The sequence below is a fragment of the Thamnophis sirtalis genome, unplaced genomic scaffold (assembly GCF_051295495.1).
Source record: "Thamnophis sirtalis isolate CommonGarterSnake01/CBP01778 unplaced genomic scaffold, rThaSir2_p1.2 scaffold_5, whole genome shotgun sequence".
In the NCBI taxonomy this organism is placed as follows: domain Eukaryota; kingdom Metazoa; phylum Chordata; class Lepidosauria; order Squamata; family Natricidae; genus Thamnophis; species Thamnophis sirtalis.
Genome location: NW_028261385.1, coordinates 35,855,470 through 35,872,850, shown reverse-complemented (window position 1 = coordinate 35,872,850; position 17,381 = coordinate 35,855,470). Strand labels below are relative to the sequence as shown.

The following is a 17,381-nucleotide window of genomic DNA, read 5'->3' as shown; positions in this document are numbered from 1 at the left end:
TGACTATATAAGTCAGATGGGAAGGAAGCTAACTATCAGATTGCAAGAATATGAATGAGGAGACCTGAACTCATTGGTAGCCTCACATTTCAACAAACAAGGACATACTTTCAATTTCACAGCTGCTAAGATTGTTGGTTGAGCAGGAACAAAAATAGCCAGAAAAATGATTGAATCTAGGAAGTGGCCCCTTATCAGTCAACAGGAATGATGATTTACAACCAGCTTATCAGATATTTAGGAGCCAAGTGTGTGGCAGCTCAAGGAAACAACAATTATCAACTTAATAATTGGCCATCAACATCCAATTAACAATTAAATAGCCACACAGAATGAGGCACAGCCACATAAATTCTATACAAGGAATAGCCCAGTGCACACATTCTGGAGAGAAAAAAGTTTAAAAGCTTGGAAGATTAAAACTCTGGTCCTGGTGACTGATTCAGTTTGGATCTTAAGTGCTATTGCTACTAAAATTCACCAAGATATTTTATTCAAAACGTAGAAAATTGCTATGCTTTGGGGCTTGTTCGATGAAGAAAAGAACTGTTTCAGAAATATATTCCAAAGTTGAAGAATTTGATTTAGTTTATCTTCTTCTAATAATTCCACAGTATCATATGCCATTAATATACATTCCTAGATAAATAAATTGAATCATGTTACCTATCAAGATCTCCCAAGCCTTCTTTCTGAATATGGGGCAATTGAAAGGATGGTGTTGGCCACTGCTGTTTTACACTGATGCAATATGTTAAGAACTCAATTGTTCAGTGTCTATTTCTAACATCTTGCAGAACACCATTCATTTGGTTTACTACAGCTTTCTCTTCTTTGTCCCTCTGCACGTACCACTGTGTGAATGTGCAGCTTAAACATTCTGCAAAATAGCAAATACTGCATTGGGAATTGTTTCTGCATGTTTACCCAACAAATGTGAATGCTTGGATGAATTTAATGCAATACAGGAATGATCCTTAGATGGTTCTACAGCTGTGAAAGCTACAACTGTTTACGCTTATTTATAGATCAATATGCAAAAAGTATAACCCTGAAAATTTGCAGCCTTTTATTATTGAACATGTATGTACCCTTCAGTGTTTTCTTTTTTTTTTCATTTTGCTTGATGCTGTATGCTGCCCAGAATCTTTCCAGACTAGAGTAAGTTATAAATATTATGAAAATACATGGATGCATATATGTAAAGCTAATCCTTGACTTACAATCAGTCACCTAACAACTGTTCAAAGTTATGACAGATCTCACCAGAGGTACTGATAACTCAGTTCTGGAGTTCCAACAACCATTCCTCCTCCCCCAGATATATTATCATAATTTGGGCTCTTCGTAATCAGCCTGCATTTGTAGCATTCTGTCATCACATAACTGCAATTTATGTTTTTTTTGCTTAATAACCAATTTGCTTAACCACAGCAAAAAAGACATAAAATCAGGCACAGCCACAAGGCAGCCTACTTAAAGACCATAGCCTGAGTCATGACCATAATTCTAGATACACTTGTTATCATGTTAATTCCTTATAAAAATAATAGAAATGCAAATGAATTCCCAAGGTTGTTGGATTTCTTATATTTCTTCTAACTAAAGATTGGAAGAAACTGTATACACCCCCCCCCCCCATCACCACAAAGTTATGCAGGGAAATGGAATCTAGTTGTTTTTTGTCCATAATCACTTCTTGTTGATTTCGATGAATCTAACCTCTAGTCTAGATTAATGTGTATTTAGTATGGAAAGGGAAAGGCACTAGTTATTTTTCACTGTATCCATCAGAAATAATTCTATCTTGCATAATTTATTTCTCAAGTAGTATCAGTCTCTTAAGCCATGTTTCAAAAACTGAGGGCAGAAAGTTTATAAATGCTGGCACACAGAATCATCTCAAAGCTCCTGTCATTTTAGCTGTTGAACTTTAAAAGCTGATACACAGTTAAGAGTGACAGATTGGAACAAAGAACGTTCCAGTGTATCCAAAGCAGATATTACAAAACAATCAACTCCTGATTTTGAGACACCCTTTCCATAAAGACAGAACTTATACGCTGAGCTAAGCGTTTTTGTTTTGTTTTTATTAAGAAATAAAAACTTCAGAAGAACGTATTTAAGAGAAAATCTCTAATAATTTATTGACCTTCAGTTTCACATTGTGAAAAAAATGCAGTTTTACAAAACCTCAAAACGTAGTAGCATATACAAAAAAACACACAGACATTTTACTTCATTTATTTTTGTACGTGAACTGCATCTTCAGTTGCCAGACAAGGAACACTATTCAGTTCTAATCACTCTTATTCAGACAGGTGTCAGGCGTAAAGAAAAGGGGCTACACAATTATACCAGAAGTGGTAGGTTGTCCTTTGTTTAACGTTTCCACAGCAACTGGCCCACAAAATACGAAGAACTTTCTTGTCTTATGCCAAGGTTTTTGTGTGCACTCTTAAGTGAACCGCATTTGTCTCAGAAGCGTGGGCTATTTTTTTCAGACTGGAAATCACCAAGTAACGAATCAAGATTCCCATGCTGATTCAAAGAGTAGGAGCTCAAAATATTCGCCTGCAGGGGTAGAGGCCCACCCTGATTTTCCATTCCCTTCTGCCTATACCCATGAAGTAAATCCAAGCACTTGAAAGCAAGCTACTGCTTTGAAATGCAACTGCAAAAACTTCAGACACTACAGGAAATTGGATGGTATTACAAAACAGGTTTGCGGTCTAAGCTCAACAATTCCATGGAGAAGTGCACAAACAGAATTCTGTCATTTCTCACTATAATGTTTTCACCCTTTTACATGTACACACACAAATAGCCATTAATTCCTATATAAAGTGAATGCAAAAGGCTAGCACTTACAATTGCTTTATTTGCATGTATGTTATAGGAGCAGTAATACCTCCAATCCTAATGTAAGTTAAGAGATATTTGAGAGAATTTGCAGGCAGGGCTTTATACGAACTTTATAAGAGCTTTGTGATAGCTTTTTTTTTAGATTTCCCAATTTGCCATAAGTTAATGCAGCTGTACTCTGTGCATTAACTTGCACAGCGATGTACTGGTTGTCAAACAACTCGGTGAAATGAATATTAATATAACTTCACTCTTGGATATTTAATTCAGAGTTCAGAAACAGAATTATTCTTAAATGAAGGCAACTGACCAATATTTTTGGATCAGATTGACCAAAGAAATTAGACTTCAGTCAACAATGTATAAATCAATAGAAGTTCACAATACAATGTTTATGTGTTTTATAATTCAGACTTTCTTTCAATCCTCTCTGCTACCCATGCTAAGAACCACAACTAACAATTTGAAAAACTTCACATACATTCATTTCTTACTTAAGATAATACATAAGAAATGCATATATATTGAGAATCCGGGGGGGGGGGGGAGCACACTTACGGCAACATGAGAAAGCTTTCTAACGCCAATGGTTACAATCCTTAAACATGTTTACTGGGGAGTAAGCTCAAGTTAAGATATTAAAACCTACTTCAGAGTAAACATAGGATTGTGCCATGAACACAAATTGTTCTTTACAGTAAACTGTCAGAATTGAGCTATATTATCAAAATGTAAGCAGACGTGATCATTATAACTGTTTATAAGCATGCATGCATGCATTTCAAAACAATTTGCTTACACAACATTAAGACAACCAACCACAATGGAAGACTGGTAGCAGTATATTGTTTGGCTGTACCAATTCTTATGAAAAGCACAACTAGAAAGTTAAACAAAGGAACTATGGGCTAAGTACATCAGGAAAGACTGAATAGGTTTACTTTTACATTCAAGCCAAAAAATAAGTTGGTGGTGTAGGATATTTAAAAATCCTTTGATCGATCAGGATCCCACATATGATACTTCCAGCTACTATTCCTCTGAAAGCTCAGATTGCTAATGAATGCAAAACAATATATTAAATGAATTTAGCAACTCCCAGCTCCCTCATTGACCATCCTAATTATTATATCTAATAATATAGATATATATTATTATATTAAGAAACAATGGGGGAGGGGGTAGAGAATGGGTTTTAATTCCAATTTAATCCAAGAAGATAAACCAAGAGAATTGGGGTTAATTTAAACAGACACTAACTCTTTCCCCCAAGGGTTTCCCATCTCTTAAAGAGAATAAAATTCCCCTGGTCATATAAATGGCACATTAAAACATTCGATCAGGTATAAATAAATAAATAAACAAAACAAAACTGTATATCTCATATTGGAAAGATTTTAGAGGAAAAAAAGGTTCTGCAGAATTTCCCTCCAGTCCCCTTTCCAATAGTGATGAGGCTGCACAAAAAGAAAGCTACAAAAGCTATTGTCTCTCTTTCTAGATGTTTTCATTCAGAAGGCATGACTAGGCAAATAAAGTGTAACAGAAATACTATCAGCAGGGCACACGTGTAATTCAGGGAGTCAATGGCTTGAGAAAACAACCTCCATGGCTTTGTCCTTCAGTACATATGCAATGTAAAATCGTTCCATTTCTGACCCCTACCCAGCTCTGAAATATTATTCAGCTTTTTTCTTTTTTTCTTTTGTGCAGCAGAACAAGTCAGAAATCACAGAATGTGCAAAACATAAGAGTCCGATAAGCCCTTATAACTTGAAAATTACTCCAGGCATTGTTTCAGCATGCAAGCACTGAACAATAAATAGCTGTATCTACAACAAGTAACAATTCAGAAGCAGGACAGTCATAATTAATAAATACAAGAAGAAATAAATTGCATGTATGTAGGGAAGAAGAGTCATTCTCCTTTCACGTAGACGCTGGGGAAAAAAATTATTTTATTTTTTAATAATTGAGCTGCTGCTCCCTAAGAAAGTAATTCAAGAGCGAGCCACAACGCAGCTCACCAATTGAAACTGATGCTCCCAGCACTGCCTAGGACAAAGCTCATTGCCCTGGGCAAAGCTGCATCTTCATTCACAAAGGATACATCTTGCTGAACCCTTGTATGCTTCCTTCGCAGCTGCTGTTGACACTTCAAACTGTCACAAAGGGAGGTGACAACCATTTCAAATTTTGCACACAAAAAGCAAAGTCCATGAAAATTGAGGGTTGTGCTGTGTTATGCAGCTCTGGAAAGTTCATCCCCCCTCCCTACCTCCCCTCCCATTTGAAAGGATTATTAAACTTGACATTAATCCACAATTACTAACACAAGGACCCGACCATGGGTTCGTTCATTCATAATTAAACCATGTGCTGATATACCGAAAACAATATTCCCACTTCCATTCCTTCATTTCCAACTTTTAAGAATTTAGAAGGTGCAGGGTATCTTCTTCAAATTCAAAAAAGAAATGTCTTCATCAAAACCACTTCTCCACAGTTGGTTCCCAGGTTTACTCAGCGTTATAATGCAATAAACTAAAGAAAAGAAACAGAAACATTATAAACATTTTGATGGAGCAATATAACGTTTATATATGTTTTAAAGGTGTATAAAACAGACGCCTGTCATTATGTATCTTAAATATTAGATGCTGTAACCTCACTGATCGTATGTTATTCCTCTATAATGTAACCAGCAACTCTCTAGTTTAATAACATTAATAACTTGGCAGACAGAGGGAGAACGGTGCCTGAACGCAATAAATCAATCCTGCAAATGAAGAGACAGTTGATTGTTAAGAGGGAAAATAACGTAATGCAACATCTCTGTCATAACGTTGGCTGGCACAGTAGCAGGGACAGGCATTTTGGTCATGGGCCAAATCCAAGTAGCAAAGAAACAGAAGGAAAGGCAGCTTGTTGGAGAAAAGAATCACCAATCAATGCCTTATTAACCATGGAGGATCCTGAATGGAACTGATTCAGAATATGAAAGGCAGACATATTAATCCCCTTATTTAAAACATTTCTGCTATTCATTATGGCAGAACTCTCTTTTGTGGGGCTTTGTCCTGTAACAATGCAGTACGCTTCGCTGCCTCCCCATAGAAGCCTTTCCTATACGTCAATTATTCAGTGCAAAATATTAGCTTTGGAAGCCAGTGTTTGGCTTCTGTACTCCACCTTCTCACTCCATTATGCTCAGAGCCGGTTTTCAAACCAGGCACCATGCTGGTTTTTAAAGTAGCAATTAATAGCTCTGCCAGAACATATGAAGCAAAGTTTGATGGGATTTCCGCAGTGCAATTGTAAAAATTTGGTGGTTAACTTGGTGCGACTGATTGGAAGGTGCATGTGCACCTTAAAAGCACTGGGCAGGATCACAGAAGGTGTGTATGTGCAGTTTGCAAAAGAATACTATAGACACAATTTGCAATCTCTTGCATATTAAAAAACTAAAACCACTTTTACTGAAGGACAATCAGCTACATACTCCTGAGATGAATATGAAGCATATTATATTTTACACTGCAAAGCAACTTCATGGGGTTTTTTTTCTTAACTTTTTTTCCTTAACTCTTTTAACACACACACACACACAAAATTTTTTGCCTCCTGCTGCCCTATTAATGGGAAGAAAGGGCCAGGAGAAAAATGTTTTTGATTGGGGGACAATCAGAAGCATTTTCTTCTGGTCCTTTGTTCCCACTGATGGAGCAGCAGGAGCCACACATAAAAATTTTATCACTGGGTAGAGCGCAAACTGCAGGTTGGTTACGTTGATTCAGTTATACTAACCAATCGCCCAAGTAAAACAGGTTGGGAGGATGGAGGAAAACGATACCGAGAGTAAACTCTTATTTGATTATCCTGGAAAAATAAGTCTTTCATATACAAACATATTGAAAGGAATAACAGGATAATCTTTCATTATCAGATGTAAGGAAATTTGATATTTGAAACACTACAATTAGATATATAAAATATTCTTAAAATCCAAACTAAGATGGAAATGAGGCCTTTTTTAAATAAAAAGTAACTTATTTTATTTTAAAAATTTGAATCCATGCATCTACTGGAAACAATACTATCTATCACCTTATAGCAATTTTTCTTAATCTAGGGTCTGCCAGGACAATGGATGGAAATTATAGAACAGCTACCTTATAAGTTGTTAGATAACTAAAAAAAAACCGTGTAAAACTTTAATATACAAAACATTGAATATTAACACTGATGGGGGGTGTGATTGATAGAAGAGTTTCAGGTACTTTGCTGTTTACTAGAAGGATAAAACTATTTCTCTGGAAATGTATCTAAATTCAGCCTAGACCAAAAGTACTGAACAATGCCTCGATGTATGTGGATCAAGCTTTGACTGAGAAAAATATGTCATGGGTTTATAGAGAATAAAAACATGCATTGCAGCTATTCTTTACAATTAAGATTGCAGTTCTGCAATTATACTGATAAGGATATTTGTATTTTGATGAATCAATTTACAATATACCGTGTTTCCCCGATTTTGATTCCTGAAATAAGTGCTTGGCCTTATTTTTGGGATGTCTTATTTTTGAGGTACAGGTGGTGGTAAGCGTGGTCACCTCATGGATGCTGCGGTGTTGCAATATTTTTGGGGAGGGCTTACTTATGGGGAGGGCTAATGCGCTCTAAAGCCTGATTGGGCTTATTATCTGGGGAGGTCTTATTTTCAGGGAAACAGGGTACTATTGGGCCTCCTCACTGTTTTCTTCTTTACCCCCCCAAAAAAATCTGTTCTGATTTTATTTCAAGTGCTACTTAGTTCTTTTTAATCTTGACACCAAAAGTTTTAACCTCATAAGAAAAGACTAATGGCAAGAAATATTTACAACTGGAATTATGGATACATTAAAAACTTCTAGATGATTGGATAAATTATAAGCAAGGTCTATTTAAAATGAAGTTCCCTGAAATATTTATACCTGAGCATATATACTGCTGGTTAATATGTGGCTTGAAGTTTTGAAGTCCTTTCAGCTTTTTTTACCCCAAGCACAATGAGCAATGAATACAAATGGCCTGCACGCATTCTAACAAAGCAAAATTTGCATCTGAGCCCAGCATGCTAACTCAGAAACATGCCCTGCTGAACTTAATGGTTCCTCTTTTCCTTACTAAAGGCCATAAACCTCTTGCAATCCTGGAAGAATAAAAAATAGATAAAAGGATAGGTTTATATTTATAGCTGGCCACTATTTAAATAAAAGGATATGTTGCAAGGAAGGTTTACTGGTAGTTTCAAAATGAAAAATCAGGAGGAAAATCAATAATAAAAAAAATGTAGCAAAAAGAAATACTGATATCTGGATGAGCTAGTTCAAACAAAATTGTTTTAAGTAGATACCAATCCATTAAAATCACAAACACTGCACCTGCCCACAACAGGTGCACACCTGAACCACTGCATTAAACTTTCAGATTGAATTTATGGGCTTTGAAACATCCCAAAGTGCAAACCAAAAATTACTTGAGCTAACTGGCATGTCTTTTAAACATAAGGTCAGAATGATTCACCATCGCACATACGAATTCTTTTCTAACTCCACCCCACCCTGGGGAAGCAGATTCTTATTGCTTCAGTTATTAATAGTCCCAATTCTATAAAGTCCAAGATATAGTCTTATAATATTTCATATAAAGTTTCCTTTCAAAAGATAGATATATATTTAAAAATATATATATTTAAATTGTAAGGTGTGGATATGGCAACAAAGTCTTAAAAGAATAGGACATAGCTGAACAAAAGAAAAAATGTGAGAAAACTATAATTTTAATTAAGTAGATTTTCTCCTAGATTGCATTTTATTAAGATCATTTGCAAATGAGTGTGGGGGGAGGGAAATATATCTATGTGAACCCATAATTGCCTTAGGAACAATCTTACATAAATAAGCCTATAAATTAATAATCATGGATAGATACAGATGTATTAATATGGATACTTGTGCATGACCAATTCATACACTATTTAACTGGGGATAACCAGGATAATTCTTATATATGAACAAAGTATCTTATGAAACAGATATTTTTATTTATTTATTATATTTATTCATGCACTGGTTGAGTCATGCCAGCTTTTTTGCTTCCTGTTTATTCAAATGAATATGCAGTTTTGATTTATAAAAAAAGTGAATTTATAGCCACTTATATTTTCAATAAGCAATTTCTCACCTGTATAAGCACACATGCAGTTAAGAAGGGAGATGTTTCCATGTGCTCACAAATGCAGTTGGGATTAGCGAATAGGGCACTGTGGTTATGCTGTTCCACATATCAAGTGTGGGGTCATAACAATCTAATGTTTTGCATCTCTGGATTCCAAAGTAGCCTCCCACAACATATAACTTGTTTCCAGATGCAACAGCATGGCAACTCATTCTCTTAGCTGTCACATCTCCCACTTTGGTCCACTGGTAAGTTTCACTGTTGAATTTATAAGCTGAGCAAGCAGAGAATTCAGTATCTCCACCCATAATAAAAATTTGGTTACCGAGAACAGCTGCAGCTGTGTATCGCCATGGCTGAGGACAAGTGGCTGGTACAGTCCACCTGTTTTCACCCAGGTCATAACATTGTACTTTTGGAAGCTTATCATGACTGACACTGGTACCACCAAAAGCAAAGAGTTTTAACTTTGCACTGACTACAGCAGCATTGCTTACTCCTTCTCGAAGTGGGGCAACCATTGTCCATTTATTAGTCACAGGATCATACTGTTCTACTTGTTTTAAGGATACTGAGGGAGAGGCTGGAAGACAACCAGTGGCTGCTGTGTGACCTCCTACAACATATAGACAGTGTTTGAGTTCAGCAGAACCATGGCCAAACCGAGCAACTAGCATTGGAGCTGCTTTGGACCATTCTTCATGAAGCGTATCATATACCCAAACATCTTTAGAGACTCCATTTTCAGATCCTCGACCGCCAGTAATATAGACTTTACAGCCAATTGCGCATGCACTGAATTCCTTCCTTGGGCTTGGAATGTCAGCTTTTGGAATGATCTCCTTTGCTTTTTGGTCGACAAGATATAATTTGTCACACATAAATGTCTGGCCTCCCAGAAGAAATAAGGCATGTCCAGTTTTTCGAGGCCTAGCACATAAACTAGTGACTACACCGTCATTCTGCAGAATCTTCAATTTGCACCTGATTGCTTCCTCTACAACCTCTTTACTTTTCCTTTGCTTGGTGATAAGCTCTTCAGTAGCTACATTTTCCATTAGGTATATGGCTGGCAAAAGAGCCAGTCTCACAGTCTGCAATAATTCTGGCAGGTAACAGTGACGTTTATTTATATCATAGTTAATCCAGTTCATGGCAGACTCATAAACTAATCGTTCATCTTCAGTCTCTAATTCTTCACTAGAGAGCAGCTGAACAACTATGTCTTTTGGAAGCTGGAGAAAATCTTCACTTTTACTGATGGTCTGGAAGTTGCTAAGGCACATCCTCCAAGAGAGCTCATAAAGTTTGGTACACTGATGAGCATCCGACAGAAGCAGCATGCCAAGGCAATTGGTATGATGAAGGTTCTTCTCCAAGAATTCTGCACAAGCATCTCTAATGTCTTGGAATTCCAACATATCACCTGCTTCCAAGAGGGACTCTGCATTTTCTTCATTGATGATGACCCTTGAAGAGTACGCGTAGTCCAGAAGAAGTTCTAGAACCTCTGGATGGATGGAATTGTGGAAGTTGACTTCACTGGCCTGGCTTTCTTTAAGACCGCCGCTGAACATAGCTTCAAAATATCGGCTACAGGCAGCTAGGACAGCTCTATGGCAAGGAAATGACTTGTTTCCAGCATGGAGGAGTACATCTGTAAATAAACGCTGTTGACGCAGAAGATTCAGATGAGTGAGGACACTATCAGCATATGAAGATTTGTGAAATAAATATATGTTTATAGAGCCAGTGCTGGCTCTAGACTTCCGATTCTCATGCATGCTGACTGACATTTTCTTCCACACCTAAATGTTAAAAAAATAAATATGATTAAGAAATATCAAAATACAAGAATGTTTTAAAAATAAGTTACCTGTACACATCTACTGGGAAGTCTATCCTTTGACTACAGAGTTTATTTCCAAAACTTAAAATTGTGGTTTAAAAAAAAACAGTTGCAAAACACAAGAATATGCTAAGCAACATCAAACAGGAGCTGAGGACATCCAATCCTATGCCTGTTTTTCCTACTATATGTTTCTTAACTGGCATAGTCTAAAAATAATTGCTCAAGACAGCAGGATTATCTTGGCAAACCAGACCTCCCACTTTCGTAACGATATAAGTGGCAGTTTCAGAATGGGTGAAAAAAAAAGACAGGTCTGAATTTTTCCCACACCTTTCCAGCATACAGTAGCTGATTTAATAATTATGTACTGACACACATATTTAAAAACATGCTTATGCCTTGAATCATAGTAGAACAAGCAACAAGGACGTTACAGTCAGGAATACTTTAAGGAACACAAGCATCCACAAATTAACCTTATTAAGATTATAGTCTGATAAAACCAATTCCACCCACAGCATGAAAATATGTAAAAAGTTAAGACACAAATAGATCATTCCCAGCATATTTTGCTTTAATTACTATAATGTTACCAGTAGATTTTTACCTCAAAGCTACATATCTCTCCAGCAACAGATACTTTAAGGTGGCACACATGTGATTTAATTATATGCTGAAAGAGTTTCTCAGCCTAGTATATCCCAGATTTCTTGAATCTTTATTCCCACCAATTTAGCAAAAGGCCAAAAATTATGAAAAGGAACAAGATGCTGACTGGAAAACAAATCCTACAGTAAATAGGAATTTCCACCAATGCTGGGGAAGGAGAGAAAAATCCCCAAAACTTCAATATGGAACATGCTTACCTAAACTATACAGGATCAAAGTTTTTTCAAGGTGAAATCATTAGAATAAATTCAGAATTTAAAACTACTACAAAGATGCCAGGAGAATAAGACACAATTTCTGAACTAATCAATCACACTAAGCTGCCACTGACACCTGGATTCATATTAATACACTAAATGAAAAGGAAATAACATTCTGGTTTGGAATGTTGTGTGAGCCTAACCATTTTTCTGGAGCAAAATTTCAATTCTGCCAGTGAAAATTTTCCTCATAAAAAAAAAACACCTCTGCTGATATTGACAGAATCTGCCAATGTTGTTTACTTTCCAGCTATGCTGTCCCAGAAGAATTAAGATTCGACAAAAATCACCTTTCTATCCCCCCTTCAAGATATGGTCATCTGTCCTGCTTCAATAAATCTACCACATATTGAAGGAGCCATTCTGTGTGTTCAGAAGTTATACTTGCTCCAACCCCAATGATTTGATAAGGCAATGATTCAACCTATGACAAGAAACCTGCAATTTGTAATTTCTGGTCTTATAAGTAGACATTTAAGAATGTTGTCCTAATTTGGAAAAACAAGTAATGTGCAAGGGAATGGCAAGCAGATGATCAGGGGAAACAATATCCTGTTGTCTCTGATGGAGAACTCTTATATTCATAACAGAATCAGAAGTCCCCTGGAGATGTTCCTACCAGCTGCACAGGTTCAACCTGTTCAGGTGTGATAGAAACCACTACTGCCCATAGAAAAAGACTATCTCCACAACCAAGGAAGGAGTGAAGAAAGACAAAAATATAATCTGGCATGACCTCCATAAAGCTTTCCCACAAGTCTGCCCATCACCAGACCAGAAAAAGTCAACAGAAACTAGCAAAAGGAAACTGAACTACTCATTAAGCTGCTATTTAGTGATGAATCAGATATGACACCTGAGAGGACTTGGTCAGTACTTAGACATGGGTAACAGACAATAAGCTCAGGACAGAAAGCCTGTGTTCAATTCACTACAATGCCTCATTTTCCTCAGGGAAAAGATGACCAAATAGGGAAAGTGAGAATGTAGGAATAAGTAGGACCTATTCTAATGAAGCATGTGATTTCTCCAAATTTTTCTGTTTAGTATTACTTTGTGACAGCACCCTTCCCTAGTATTTTGTCATTTGTAAAGGTGCTGTCACTGCTACGTATGTTTAGAAACTGCTAAGAGATTAGAAGTTTTGCAGTTTGAGTCTAATATTTATTCAAAACCAAGTAATACAAGTTGGAGAAATAAGTTTTACTTTTTTGTGGCACTACTTATCATTATCATGTTTTTAATATATCAGCTGTCCAGAGCTACAGTCAGAGAGCTGGGCAGCCATATCAATTACATAAATGAAAAATCAAACTATTATGAGGTGATATCTGTAACAATTAAGCATCAATTGTTATACCTACAATGATACACTTAGATAGCCAATTATTCTCATTTTTTTGACTTGTTGGTCACTTAGTTACTACCATAAAGGATTTTTCTTTTCTTTTTTTCAATTTTTTTTTATTTTCAAAAATATTTTGTATCCTTGGAGGAAAATGTGGTTGTTTTAATATCTGCTATGCTTACCTTAAAGAAATGGTTAAAAGATAAATCTACCCATCACTGGGGATGTTTGTTAATTTGGTGAAGTATACCACAAATGTATACTTCATACTTATTACAACTTCAATGCAAAATGCACATGACCACTAGATAGCAGCAAAGAAAAGTATTGTAGCTTTTTGTTGCCAGCTCTAATGGCTACTACGGATTTCAACAGCACAGCTATGATATGTATGTTGTACCCAGTTTAACATATAAATTAAAATCTTAAAATAATTTCCTATGAATTAAAAGATTCTTATGACTAAGCTAACTTTCACTAATCTATATTTATATGTATGGACTGAAACACCTACAATTCCCCAATAGCATGGGAATATACAGTCCTGGGTCATTTATAGAGAAGAATCTCAATCACATGAATTGCTTTATTTCAGCTATGTTATTCCCATTTTTAAAAACAAAGTTAAAATCCCTATGAATAATCCTCTCCCACCTCACTTCCAGGTAATTTTTTTAACAAATTATGAGGTTGTAGGTGCTAATCCAAACATACCTTCTGTTAGAATAAGGCTGCAAATTTGTTTGTAATCTTCTAATAACACAAGATGAAAATATACCTTAACATTGATATATTGTTAATTATGTAGTAATTTCTTCTAAGATCTGCTTCCTAATATGTGCTTAGGCAATTTTTTCCTAAATGGTTCAAAAAGACTACTGCAATAACCATTGAAGACTTTTAACAATGCAATTTATTGATTGTCTCCCATGTGGTTCTATGCTAATACACTCCTTATGTAAGCTCCCTATTATTTAGACATTTCCGGGTCCCACAATCTATCAAACAGTCCATGCTAAACTTTCTGCTATCACTGCAAACTGTCTAAGTATGGACTACATGATCTGAATAGCCACTTCCAGTGCTATAAATCTAAGCCATAAATAGTTCTACCAAGTTATTTACAACACCAAACAAACCATCAAATAAAGGCAATGCCATTCAGATAATTTATCTTATGAAAGTTAAATTGTATATCTAAAATACACTGAAATTAACAGTTGAGCCATATACATGATTTAAGTAAACCCCCCAAAAACCAGGTGGGATTTATTCACAGCCAAAGCTACACAGAAAGCAAGTTTGGTCTAGTGGTTAAGGCATCAGGCTAGAAACTCGAGGTTGTGAGTTCCAGTTTCAATTTAGGCATAAAACCAGCTGAATGGCTTTGGGTTAGTCACTCTCACTCTCTCAGCCCTAGGAAGGAGGCAATGGCAAACTACTCCTGAAAAACTTTTCCAAGGAAACTGCAGGAATTTGTCCAAGCAGTCTCTGAAAATCAGACACAATTAAACATAAAGGTGGAGGGGGGAGTACATAAGAATTGAAGTGTGAATTATTATATATTAAGAATTCTTTGGAATAATTACAGAACTGATGGCTCTTAATATGTTTTCCCACTCACATCTTAGTTTAGAAGAAATGACTTTGTGAGACAAATTTTATCCTCTGTTTCCAACATTAATCTATCAAAATATTTGTAATTTTCAAATAGCACAAGGCTATCCTTCATTATTTGTTCTTCAACCTCTGGAATTACAAACTATGTCATTATTGAATTTGGAAGCTTTACTTTGTTCCCAAACCAATCTGATAGTGTGGTCAAGTCAATGGAAGTAATCAAAGAACTGACTATAACCATTATTTCTTCATTCAAAGAGAGACATAGAAACACATTATTGGAATGTTATTTTCCAGTATTCTGAATTTGGATAGCTCTTCTAAAAATTATTCAAAAACATGCACACACAAGTGTAAGCAAGCACATTCAAGCTTGTAAATTGTATAGCTTTTATTATCTTAAAAATCTTTTAGCAGCCAATCTAGTATGTGCATTGTATCTTTTTAATAATTTTCTGTTTTTCAATGCAGCAATATGCCAACATATTATGAAAAAAAAAAGCCAGAGAAGCAAATATTTTACTTCCTTTGTGTAATGGCTGAGACTTCAAAAGAGCTGTAAGAGGGGTGGGCTCAGTTACTAAGCAAATACTGATAAGCTTATCATACTACACCACACATATCATTGGGTAAAGAATCTGCTCTGTTATTTTGCTAATTTTGGTATGCAGCTATCCCCTTTCCATTGCTATAATTAATGGATTTCTATTCACTAGAAACAGTTGGATGAGCCATAAGTCTACCGGTTTTTGTTTTTTTTTTAAATTACTATCTTCTGATATCACTGGTTTCTTTTATTCCATAACATCAGACAGGTGTAAACATTTATTTTTAAGCTGGTAAATTTAAGCTTCCAAAAATTTTTTTACAATGTTACAAGAGATGGGAATAAAAATGTGTATTTGAAGGAAGAGTTTTCCCATCCTGTTTCAACACATCTTGTTTTAAATTCTGAGGACCAAATGGTGCTCGAGTCTAAAACTAAGAGGTTTTGAACGGGCATAGCTCGGACCCCACTTCTTCCCTACTTTTACGCGCACCCCCTGCAACTACGCGGAAGAGCAGCGGACCACGTGCGCCCCTCTTCAACGAAATACAAAAAGCTCCGTCAACGGCTGCCTCCCGCTTCCCCTCTCTTCGCTTTGAAGTGGAAGGGGGAGAGAGAGAAAAGAGGCAGGCAGCCCTGGGAAAGGAAGGAAGCCAGCAGCACACCCCTCTGGCCCTCCTCCTTCCTGTAGGACGGAAAGGAACAAATGCGCCCTGCCTGGAGGTGCACCGACCCAAGTCCTCTAAAGCGCAAAGCATTGGAGAGGCTAAGGTCGACCCGAGTGCAGGGGAAATAAAAAACCAGCTTAGGATTTGCACCTTCTGAGCCCGCACCTTTTTTTTTTTAAAGAGTAGTTTCGGTACTCCCTTAGCGTTAAAACTCTTTGCAGGGTGTCCAAACCGCCTCTCAGCGACCCATTGGAGACCCCTGCAACTGAAAACAAAATCGCTTTCGGGTCTCCCGCTGCAGCCCCTCCGCTCAGCAATACAATAAATCGCGATGGATTCAGCAGCGATTCCTTCTGAGTGAACCACGCCGAGCTGTGGGGTAATTAGACTCAGGCTGCAGACGAAGCAGCGTCTTCTTCCACCACCACCACCACCGCTATCCCTCCGGCAAAGACCCACAACCGGCGCTCGCCGAACCGGCTTAGGTTCCCCACCCCATCACGCCCGCCTAGGCGCGAACCTGTTCCTGCGGCAACAGGTCGGCGCGCGAGGGTCCCACTTACAGCCGCCGCTTCCTCGGATCCTGCCTCCTGGGAGCCCTCGCAAGTTCACGGCATGGGGAGCCAAGCTTCTGTCCTCCGTCGCGCACGATCCAGCGGGCGGCTCTCCCTAGTCGTTCGTCTCGCGTGGAGAGACCGAGAGCGCCCGCCTTCCCCTCCCGGCCACCAGAAGAGCGGCGCGGTCCTTCCTCGGCGACTGTCCCGGTTGACTCCGCACGCTTGTACGAAGAGGAGCGACGGCGCTCCTGCTGCTGTGAAGAAGGCGGGCAGAGAGGCCGAGGAGGAGGGGCGCCGCTCCTCCTGTGGCCTCGGCGAGTGCGAAGCAGAGAGTATATGGGCCTGCCGGCGGGGAGGGCCCGAGATGCAAAGAGTGAATGACACGTGGGAGGCGGGGAGGAAGGCGGGCGGGGCCTGGCTCTGCTGCTGAAAGAGTCCCTGGACGTCGCCCGGGTATCACCCGGGGGAGAGGAAGAGAGAGAGAGAGAGAGAGAGAGAGAGAGAGAAAAGGTGCGGGCGGGAATGTGGATGAGGCGCTTCCTCTCCTTTCGCTCGGAAGCGGCGTTGATGTGAAGGAACATCCCGGCTCTGTTTTTTTTTACACCGGCCCGTGCACGTTCCGCAGATTTCTCTGTGGGAGACGTCCGGGCAGAAGGGCCCAGGTTCTTTCGTGCCGAAGAGCCTGTTTTGCAGTTAAGAACGCAGGCATTGTTGGACGGCGTTCGTCGACGGGGTGCCTTTCAGATATGAATTCTAGCTGGGAGGTTATGGTAGTT

General features: G+C 38.0%; 1 protein-coding gene across 1 annotated transcript; it reads right to left on the bottom strand.

Annotated features, from left to right (window-relative positions):
- Positions 1-2,110: 2,110 nt before the first annotated feature.
- ENC1 (ectodermal-neural cortex 1) lies at positions 2,111-16,898 on the bottom strand. Its single transcript, XM_014061473.2, has 3 exons — positions 16,612-16,898; positions 9,091-10,892; positions 2,111-5,409 (listed from the first exon to the last, which is right to left on the bottom strand). Exon 2 carries the CDS (start codon positions 10,878-10,880, stop codon positions 9,111-9,113), a length of 1,770 nt encoding a protein of 589 aa, XP_013916948.1. The 5' UTR covers positions 10,881-10,892; positions 16,612-16,898; the 3' UTR covers positions 2,111-5,409; positions 9,091-9,110.
- Positions 16,899-17,381: the final 483 nt, after the last annotated feature.